The sequence below is a fragment of the Pocillopora damicornis genome, chromosome 7 (genome assembly GCF_964200805.1).
Source record: "Pocillopora damicornis chromosome 7, jaPocDami1.2, whole genome shotgun sequence".
NCBI classification, from domain to species: domain Eukaryota; kingdom Metazoa; phylum Cnidaria; class Anthozoa; order Scleractinia; family Pocilloporidae; genus Pocillopora; species Pocillopora damicornis.
Window position 1 is genome coordinate 6,385,555 of NC_142676.1, and position 11,209 is coordinate 6,396,763.

General features: G+C 38.7%; 1 protein-coding gene and 1 pseudogene across 2 annotated transcripts; one reads left to right on the top strand and one right to left on the bottom strand.

Moving 5' to 3' along the window:
• Window positions 1–1,654: 1,654 nt before the first annotated feature.
• LOC149042268 (uncharacterized) lies at window positions 1,655–8,698 on the bottom strand (annotated as a pseudogene). Its single transcript, XR_016188439.1, has 5 exons — window positions 8,629–8,698; window positions 7,657–7,818; window positions 6,252–6,329; window positions 5,691–5,758; window positions 1,655–4,786 (listed from the first exon to the last, which is right to left on the bottom strand). The product of XR_016188439.1 is annotated as an uncharacterized LOC149042268 (transcript).
• A 43-nt stretch (window positions 8,699–8,741) lies between these two features.
• Window positions 8,742–9,762, top strand: LOC149042269 (uncharacterized). Its single transcript, XM_089212766.1, has one exon. The coding sequence runs from the start codon at window positions 8,742–8,744 to the stop codon at window positions 9,540–9,542; it is 801 nt and encodes a 266-aa protein (XP_089068892.1). The 3' UTR covers window positions 9,543–9,762.
• Window positions 9,763–11,209: the final 1,447 nt, after the last annotated feature.

Here is an 11,209-nt window from a genome sequence, read left to right on the forward strand (position 1 = left end):
TGTTGACTTTTTTGAGTCATGGGTTTGGATTGCCATGAGTTTTCTTAAAGGAACCAATCACACCCGAAGACTTCTTACTACAGGTAATGAGAATTTGGCGCAATCATTAAAGCGTGGTGTTGTCAAGTGCCTTAACAAGCGCCTTTGCAAGCGTCTTGACCAGCGCCTTTACAACCATGTCCTGGAGGGGCTCTTAATGACCGTTCAATCTTAAAATATCCATTTAGCGATTAGAACCCCTAACCGAGTCTACATGAAAAATTTGAGCCAAATCAGTGAACCCGCTTGTCCGACCAGCCTCTCGGTTTGCAATTGGAAAATTCGCTTAAACAGAGTGTTCATGAACACTTTATAGCATTCAAACGCATAAGAAAAATCTGTCGTAGTATCGGTAATACTAGGATTAAATACAGGTCTTAAAAAATTGTGCCATTTTAATTCCAACAAATCTGATGTTCTTGACACGAACTAATTATAACTAGGTCTAATTCCTCCAAAAGTTAATTAAAATTTCCATTCGACTGAAACTAAGATAATCGAACAATCAAACGACCAATTACTTTTCAAGTTCTATGGAAATCTTTACAAAAACATATGGCTTTAATAGCTTTATGTAACCCTTAAGGCAAAAACCGATTGAAAAAATCTGATGTTCGTGACACAAGAACTAATTATAACTAGAAAAAATTCCTCCAAAAGTTAATTGAAATTTCCATTCGACTGTAACTAACCTAATTTAACAATCAAACGACCAAACGACCAAACGGCCAATTATTTTTCAACGTCTATGGAAATATTTACACACGCATATGGCTGCAATACTTTATATAAACCTTAAGGCAAAAACCGATTGAGAAAAAAAAATTGCAAGGTCATGGTTGGGAAAACGTTTTCAAGGTGTTTCAACTTGAACGTAAATATATAACACCTAAAACTTGTTTAGAGATAACAACCTCGTTCATTTTAGATAAAAAAATGTGATGATGATTTCAATACATCACTAATTTAAAAAAAATTACTTTTAAGCTAGTTCGAACAGTTCATTAAAAATAAAAAAATGCAAAGTCTTTTTTCTTCTGCGTGTCCAAAATCCTTATAGCTCATAAGAGCATTTAAGACGTGGAGAATCAACTTTTGCAAAAACAGAGATCCATATGGGCTCTTGAAGACTCTTTCGCTTCTCCTGCTCTCAGTAGAGGACTCTTACAGAGATTTTATAGGTAGCCTTGTGGTTTCTGCTCGAAATATGAACGCTAACGGGCAACTTTTTACTTTCTTGGGTTCTGTCTTTTCTATGATACAGCTCCAATTCTCACTGCCTTAACTGAAAAGTAAAAAAAAATTATAATTCAGGGAGAATCGTTGAGATCATCTAAAATTTTTCATTCGGCCTTACTACATGAAACGATAAACTGCCCAACAATTATTATAGCAGAAAACTGTTTTTCACTCCTATCAAATTATCTAAGAAAAAGTCTGTGCCCACTCAATTTAAAAGCATTTCAATTTCTTCGGGAAAAAAAGAAACTCCCAAACTTTACACAGCAAGATAACAAAAAAAGCATTTATGATCAAATTTGTATCTATAATTTGGATTTAAAGTTACTTTTTAGTGCATAAATGTTATGAAAAGAATAATTACATGGATCAGCAACTAAATGTCGTTGAAATCAAGTGTGACGTCATCACCAATGAGTACAAATGGTGCTCAGTACTTCACCTCCTTGAAGGTTTCGGATTCTCTCAAACACTTCATGGCCTGATTGAGAGCTTCACTTGCCTTCTTGCCGTTAGCAAGTGCATCGTAGAAGAAACTCATGAACTCCAGGGTTCCCTCGTCTGCAATCGCCCACAAGGTTACCACAACTGATCTAGCGCCAGCACCCAAGAATGCTCGGGCGATGCCAACCACACCCTCGGCCATGACCTCCCCACGAGCACTGTGACAACAACTTAGAACAACCAGTCGCGCCCGCAGCTCAGCTTCCATGACATCTTTCATCGTCAGTAGATAGTCCTTCTCTTGAGGTTGAGGGTTTTCTCTTGTCGTATTTGGTGCCAGGATAACTTCACCAGTTTCCATTTTACCATGTGCTGCTATGTGTACTAAAGCCACTGATGAAAGTCGTTTCAACACTTCATCTTTTGTTGCCATTTCTCCAATAAGGGGGGGAACGTTGAGAATTCGTCCAATCATCTCCGCTTCTCTCCTTGCTCCTGGAAGTTGCTCCAACCGTTTTCCCTGATAGATGATCTCTTTGAAACATGGGTCGCCAACAAGCAATGCACCGCTCTTCATGTGAAATTCAGCTGGGCAATCATTGATTAGTTGTAAGGTCGTCAGGGACGGAAGCACGCGAATTCTAAATAAATCACTCAGATAAGTTGACTTCGAGTCCTCCAATGCTGCATAAGGCACAAGACAAAATGGTCCCTCAGGAACAACTGTAAGGTCGTTTCCTTCGATCAGATCAGCAATAGGAGTAACGATAATGTCATAAAGCATCTGTAGAGCACTTGATTGTGAGTACCTTACATCAATTTGAATGATATCATTCGCCACTTCCGTCGCTTTCGGCGAGTCATGGGAAGGATTTCCGCATTTAACAGCATCGATATCCTTCAAGGCAGTTCTGTTCAGTTGCTGGATGAAAACTTCCAATTCCCTCTGATACTTATAATTGTTGACATGTACCTTTCTCAACTGGACATTATCGTCGCTAAGGAAAACCCAGTAGTAAACGCACGGTCCACTGATAGCCATGAAGACTGTACCTAATGGAACAAAACTCAGGGCAAGGAACGAGCCGCTGTTCGTTGAAGAATCTCGGGGCTGATATTTTGTTTCTAGCAGATCTTTTAGAGCTTGAGCACGTCCTTTTTCTGCGGTAAGAAGAGCCTTGAGAAACTCATTTTGAAATAGGTTTATACGCCACAAGCCTGTGTATGCACTTTTATGCTGATTACGATAAGAAATCTTCCACTGATCGTTGAATCGCAGACCGGCCCTGATACTATCAAACGCCTCTACAGAGGAGTGAAAGCAGTCAAAGGCCCTCTTGAGATTTCCTTGGCACTCAAAGTTACTTCCAAGATAACAGAGTGAGGATGCCTCTCCGGCCTTGTCTCCCACTTCTTTAGCAATTTCTAGACAACGTTGATGGTAATCGATTGCTGTTTTGAACTGTCCTAGACCAAGATAAGCGCAGCCGAGATTGCCATAACTGTTTCCCTCTCCGGCCTTGTCTCCCACTTCTTTAGCAATTTCTAGATGACGTTGATGGTAATCGATTGCTGTTTTGAACTGTCCTAGACTATCATAAGCGCAGCCGAGATTGCCATAACTCTTTCCCTCTCCGGCCTTGTCTCCCACTTCTTTAGCAATTTCTAGATCACGTTGATGGTAATCGATTGCTGTTTTGAACTGTCGCAAACAATTATACGAGCAGCCGAGATTGCAATAACTCTTTCCCTCTCTGGCCTTGTCTCCCACTTCTTTAGCAATTTCTAGATCACGTTGATGGTAATCGATTGCTGTTTTGAACTGTCCTAGACTATGATAAGCGCAGCCGAGATTGCCATAACTCTTTCCCTCTCCGGCCTTGTCTCCCACTTCTTTAGCAATTTGTAGACGACGTTGATGGTAATCGATTGCTGTTTTGAACTGTCCTAGACCAAGATAAGCGCAGCCGAGATTGCCATAACTCATTCCCTCTCCGGCCTTGTCTCCCACTTCTTTAGCAATTTCTAGATCACGTTGATGGTAATCGATTGCTGTTTTAAACTGTCCTAGACTATCATAAGCGCAGCCGAGATTGCCATAACTCTTTCCCTCTCCGGCCTTGTCTCCCACTTCTTTAGCAATTTCTAGATCACGTTGATGGTAATCGATTGCTGTTTTGAACTGTCCTAGAGCACGATAGGCGAGGCCGAGATTCCCATAACTGTTTCCCTCTCCGGCCTTGTCTCCCACTTCTTTAGCAATTTCTAGATCACGTTGATGGTAATCGATTGCTGTTTTGAACTGTCCTAGACTATCATAAGCGCAGCCGAGATTGCCATAACTGTTTCCCTCTCCGGCCTTGTCTCCCACTTCTTTAGCAATTTGTAGATGACGTTGATGGTAATCGATTGCTGTTTTGAACTGTCCTAGAGCACGATAAGCGCAGCCGAGATGGGCATAACCCTTTCCCTCTCCGGCCTTGTCTCCCACTTCTTTAGCAATTTGTAGATGACGTTGATGGTAATCGATTGCTGTTTTGAACTGTCCTAGAGCACGATAGGCGAGGCCGAGATTGCCATAACTGTTTCCCTCTCCGGCCTTGTCTCCCACTTCTTTAGCAATTTGTAGATGACGTTGATGGTAATCGATTGCTGTTTTGAACTGTCCTAGAGCACGATAAGCGCAGCCGAGATTGCCATAACCGTTTCCCTCTCCGGCCTTGTCTCCCACTTCTTTAGCAATTTGTAGATGACGTTGATGGTAATCGATTGCTGTTTTGAACTGTCCTAGACTATCATAAGCGCAGCCGAGATTGGCATAAATCTTTCCCTCTCCGGCCTTGTCTCCCACTTCTTTAGCAATTTGTAGATGACGTTGATGGTAATCGATTGCTGTTTTGAACTGTCCTCGATTATAATGAGCTATTCCTAGAAGGTTACAACGGATTCCCTCTTCGGTCTTTTCTCTGTCTACTTTGGCATTTCCCATAATACACTCGTGGCTCTTTATTAATGTTTGAGATTTGCTCAGTAAGTGAAGCAGAGGTTTGTTATCCTTCTCAATCTTATATGGGTTAAGAATAAATAACTGATGAGTGGATGTGTACAAATTTCAATAAAAATAAAAATATTAGAGGTACAATTCTATAAGTTGAGACATTTCATGTATGTGAATCGCTGAGAAAATAAGTATGTCAGTCAAATCCTAGAACCTTACATTTAAAATTTGCATTTTTACATTAACTGAAATGATACTGATTCTAATTTTGAAACAATGGCTGAAATATCTCCAGATTGTGAATCGAAAAAGCTTCAAGAATTTATAGAAAATGCAGCAAATGTAAACGCTAAAAAAAAAAGACCTTTATGTGGCCAACAGTTTGGACGACGTGGGCTGAAGAAAAACGGTTCCGTCTGGATATTTTGAGCTTCGAAGCCAAGGAAATTGATGTGAATCTGAAGAAGTTTTTATCTCAGAAAGAATGACGACTCGGACTATAAGCCAGACAGTTTGGGGTTAATGTCAGCGTCACTGGACGTTCTTTTAATGGAAGCTCGTGGTATTTTGCAGAATTTTGGAACATCGCTCTCGCGGTGTTTTTCTCAAACACCCCTAAAAAACATGCGCTATTCCCTAAACAAACCTTAGAAAAGGACATACCTGTCGAAAGTGGATTTCTTTTGACGATTTCCTATTTTAAATATTTTCTTACCAGAGTGAATATTAATATAAGTGTTAACAAGCTCACTAGGTGTAATCATTGTTTGGTTTGGGCGTCCTGCTGATATTCTTATAGAGACACTGATGAGGGGCGTTCTGCGAATTAGATAAAATGCCCCCTCTGTCAAATGAAATGTTTTGGAATAACTGAAAGTATTTTAGTTTCTTTTAACTGCCCAGCTCGGTGTTAGTGAACACTGCTTGCATTTCTTTGCGTATAACGTTTGAAACACTCGTTAAAGGATACGGCCAATCCCATATGTAGCCAGCTCCTTGCTTCTTTGTACAAGCAAAGCTCCACGCAAGCACCGGCGGCTGAGAAGGTAATGACGTGAGGTATCTAATTAATTACTATCCACATATAAAAGTAGCCAGAAAATCGTCTCACACCCCATTCACATGAGCAAAACATTTTTGGTCAAACCGGGTTTAACTGAATGAAAACCAGAAAGAGAGGACTGAAAAACTGAATTTTTCATAGAATTCATACAATCGCTTATTTGCATTTTCAATATGTTATATGTGAAGTCGACTAACATCGGTTTATACTAATTCTATGAAGAAAAATTTAAACTGTATTTAACAAAACGACTTCAAACATGTTTAATCTTTGGTGTAAATGAACCATTACTGGTTTAATTTTCATTTATAGCTCACTGACCTTAACTTGCACTTTTTATCTACTGAGCAAACATTCACGGGCCAGTTATTGTTGATACCCGAGGTACAGTCAGCTGCCGTAATCCATACAATTCTCTTGAAGAAACCACAGAAAAGTAGTTTGATGAATTTTGACTGCAACACCCACCTTTCTTAATAGCTTTGATTAAATTGGGTTCCAACTGAACAGAAACTGTTGCATCATTGAGACATTCTTCGTAGTTTCCTAAGGAATTCAGGAACTAAGTGTCAGTCGTCATCACGTACCAATTTACGTATCCGTCTTTATACCTGTCCTAGACTTGGCCTTAGTTAAAACCAGGCGAAAATCATTTCATTGGGTAAAACTGGGGGAGATAAGGTTCACATTTTGACCCAGATTTTTACTACGCGGGAATTTACATACGACATGAGGAGAATGTGGTCAAACACCTTCGTTTTTCGCCTCTTGTCCTTTAGATATTTCAAACTTGGCAACTGAGTATGGTCACAATAAACTCACAGAGTTCATCTTAGGGCAATTTTCCTCATATTGATTTTTAGTTGTTGGTTTACTTATCAAATAAGTAGCTCTACGCTTCTTTGGTATCATATTAGTCCATCGCTGGAGTTGTTTTCTTATGCTGAATAAGGCGACGCACACCCGAATTTCCTGAGTGCTGTGTTACAAATTATTTCAATTCTCCTTAGGGAACGATGTGTTTCGGAAAAAGTATTGTTCTTTGCAACCTTGAAGACTTGAATAAAATATGAGTAGATTACTCGGATCTGGGAATTTCGGTTTTTCTATAGCTTCTCTTCACTTTAGGCTATATCACCCTGTAAGTGCTTTGCTCATATTTGATTGCTTTTCCAGGCATCTTTTGAGAGGATTCCTTGGTTTTTTCTCCATAAAATTCTTCTTTTTAAAAAAGTCATTGATTCTCAAGTTACCAGATGGCCGAGCCAGTTATCTCGGTAGTCGAGTTAGCAGAACATGAGTCACAACGACTGGCGAGGGAGGACATGACGTCACGTAAGAGGATTACCACCTTGATTTAAGGATACGCACTTTTTGAGGGGTAACCGCCATAAACTAAATTGTTCCGTTTTAGCTTGATATAATCGTAAACCAGCTGAGACGCGACAATTCGAAAGGGAAGATATTATACTGAGTAAAATAGGCGCGTAATTAATTCTAACCACAGAACGAATAAATCTCCGCACAACATCAGTCCTGAGATGTTGGTCTTCAAACCTGTGTGGGAATTTTTCGATATTCTTATTGGTTGCTTTGCAATTTATTTGGCAAGTATACTTATCATAATTTTACGGTAAGAATATCTCACAATTGCGATGAAACTTTGCTTGAGAATGTCGTCCTAATGTAGAATTTCCACGAGTAAAGTTGCCAGTTTCTTTTAAATATTAAGGCGATAAATGATGCAAAAATGGCAGGGAAGGCGGCAGGCGAGGATAAAATCCTGTTTAAAATGGGTGCAGAATGTACATTCATTATCTTCACTGAGTACGTTCCATGAGGAATTTAGTAGTTCCTTTAAAAAGATTCTTACCCAAATGGAAATGAGCTGCTGCCCTGTTGCTATAAAGCTTGGCGTTCAGCCGCATATCTTCGCAGTTCACTTGAAGACCTTCCGAGTAGGAGTTTATCGCGTTTTGATGTTCTCCCTGTCTGTATTCTTTGTTACCTTCCTCGAGACATACTCTTGCTATATCTGAAAACACACCGGTTTAACATTAATGATTTCGTTTTAACAAGGTTTTGTTTTCATATCGTTAGATCCCCTTTCTAATTCCTATCCTTTACAGGCCTTTCGTTCTTTTTGAACAGTCGGTTACTGTATACGTGGGCCCGCCGACCATTAACTCTCACCCCACTGATATCTATAAGTTTTACAAAGCGTTAACTCTAAGATGATGTTTTGAATCACTTCAAATGTTCTCCAGAACAATGAAATTCGGGAACTCTGGCCATATATGGCGTGGTGTGTTTGAAGGAACGCAGAATCAGAGATAATTTTTTGCAAACGTTATTGTTCATTTGATTTCCACGATCAGTCTCCTCTCGACCTTAGTTGCAAATGTTTTATCACAGATGTTTTTTAAGTGTATCAGGATATAATTAGCAATAGTAGTGATTCATAATTTATAAAAAAAACTGCAAAAGTGTACGTGGTGTAAATGAAAGCATTCTCGACATTTTTTTTGATTTTGATTAAAATCTATCCCTGATACTGAGTACGATACTAATTTTTTCATTACATTTTTCTTGTATTTCTAGCGGTAGTAGATTTAATGATGATTTTCATTCCATATATATGTATACAATTGTACACCTCGCACCTACAGCTTGTTCGTGACCCACGCAGAAATAAAATTCAGTGTTTCTTTGGTGATAAAGTTTGAAATTCGAACATATAGTTTCTGTTTCAAAAGTTATTCACAGAATAGGTAACAAACTTTAATGAAAATGTGCCTAATTAAGAACCATACTGAGGCGTCTTTTAAAGAATCTAATTTCTCACCTCTTAATGGATCATCGTATACCTCCAGTTTGGTGTCATTTGATGTGACTTGGCTTTCGTTTGTCCCTGAAATTCGATCATTTAATAAACATTATTACTATTTCACTATAAAAATGGAGCTTCCTGCGGATAACAAGATCCCTTTTATTGGCATTGAAATCGTCAAGAACGGAACTAAACTTGAAACTCAAGTTTACAGAAAACCAACAAACATCGGATTGCTCCTACATTTCCAAAGTCACACGGATAAACGCTATAAAGACTCTTTATTACAGACAATGATACATCGTGCCTATTCCTTGTCGTCTACAACAGAGGCTTTCAATGCAGAATGTGCCAAGTTGCGCTCTATATTTAGTCGCCTTGACTATCCAATGAGTGTTATTGATTCTGCTATCAAAAAGTTTCTTTTTCTAAATTCCTCAGCGAACAAAGCAGAAAGAAACAATGATGATAGTAGCACAGTAAGAATTAGTCTTCCTTTTAAAGATCAAGTGGCCGCTAATGCGGTTCGTAAGCGGTTACGCGATCTTAGCCATAAGATTGGCCCAACTTTACAACCGTTTTTCGTGAAATTGGGGCAAGACCTCAGACCCAAAGAAATCAAGCCGTCAATTGTTAATAAGCAGTGTGTTGTTTACAATTTTTCATGTGATCTGTGCGATACAGATTATGTCGGGTATACAGCCCGACACCTTCATCAACGCATTGCTGAGCACAAAAATTCGGCAATCGGTAGACATTTCTTAGAAGCTCATGGTAACAACAACCTTTTGAGAGAAAGCCAATTCACGGTTTTAAGAAAGTGCCAGAGCAAATTTGATTGCTTAGTATTTGAAATGCTCTTCATTAAGAAACTTGAGCCCAATTTAAATATTCAGACGGACTCCATACGTGCGAAACTCTTTGTTTGATATTTTCTCACGTTACAATTTTTTTTTAATCAGCTATTGTTGTTTTTTTTTTTTAGTATTTATAGACCAAAAAAATCACTAACTTATTTTGACTTGATAATGACGTTCAGCTAACGTCGAAACGTCGTCGCTTTTTAGCAATTCTTTTTAATCTTGAAATGATTTTAAGAAATGTTTTATCGCAATTTTTTATAGTGAAATGCTTTTCAAAATCACTTCTTGTTCGTATTATTACTATTGCCAGAGAAAACGGCAAAAATATGAAAAATAAAACTTTATTAAAATGAATTATTATGGATAAAAATTCATTAATGGTTCATGCGAATTGCTCTAATTATGACGACCGAGTTTGAAAAGCGCTTGGTCAAAACTGGTGTTCAGTTCCTTTTTCCGTGATGTCATCGGCCATTTTGAATCGTTATGCGGATTACCGCTGTACTTCCAGTCCCAGACTTGCCGCTGTTGATAATGCCCACTAAAAATGTACTTAACTATTCCATTACTAAACATCACAACCGCTTCAAAATGACCATGTAGCAGTGTTTTTCTATGGCTCTCTCTCACCTGTGACCCGAATCTCATTGTTCAAATCCAGTCCTTCTCCCGTTGTCGGAAGTTTACTCTCCGCCATAGCTGGAAATAAAATAGAATAGAATTTTACTGCGCTTGAAAACATCCTCACGAAACAAAAAAGGATACTAAAATGAAAATAATACAAAAAGAAAGGCGGAGACCAACTTGTCTCTGATACTTAGATAAAACGAAAGAGTGAGAATTTCAAAGTTTTCTCCCTCATGCTGTTGTGATGGGATTTTGCTTAAAAAATTCCCCACTCTCCGGATACGGACGGCAGTGTAATTCCTGTGAGTTTCCCGTGAAACGAGGTTGTTGAATCTTCGAGTTGTACGGCGCATTTTACAAACTCAAAACGCACTCAAGGGTTTGCACAACTGTCACGAGTTCTTCCAAAATCCCGCAGCCTATTATGCAAAGAAACGCGTTTACATACGATCATCTAAACATAACTATCAACTAATTAGAGAGAGAGTAAGATTTCATTTGGTTTACGTATTTTCTTGCGAATTTTCCATAGCTCTCGTGAATCAGAGTTATCAGTGCGTTTTTCCAAAGTGTGAAAAAGGCTCCAGCGAATAATATATTCCACAAATATTCTTCTAAAGAGAGCTAAGTAATCATGAATGACCGGAAGCCACTAACCCGTGACAAAATGTGTTTTGGGAAAAGTCTTCCTTTTCCATTTCTAATTTATTATGATCCAGAGTTTTCTGAATAAGATGGTATTTTAGGAGCTGTCTATTTATCTTTGCATCGGCCTTCTGGCTATCGAGGACAATAATCTGGTTTCACATCAAAAGTAAGTGGAGAACCAAGCGCTGGTTCTCGCATCTTGTAGGCCATCGAGAGACTTTGCTGCCAGATTATAGTAGCATTTGAAACCAAAATAAAACTGAAAAAACCTTTAGATATCACAAAACTATGGAGAAATTAAAAAATATCTGTAAATGCATTGCTGACAGAAAAGAATCTGTTGCTGTATAATTTTAAAGGGGATATAAGGAAATTTCTCTTGTTAGACAGGCGTGGTATTCTCCGCGTTCTTCAGAGCAGGATTCTACGCAACCATTAGCATTTTCTGAGCCTAAATG

Excerpts from the sequence above, each read along its gene's own strand:
- LOC149042269 (XM_089212766.1), top strand. The coding sequence starts at position 8,742 with ATGGAGCTTCCTGCGGATAACAAGATCCCTTTTATTGGCATTGAAATC.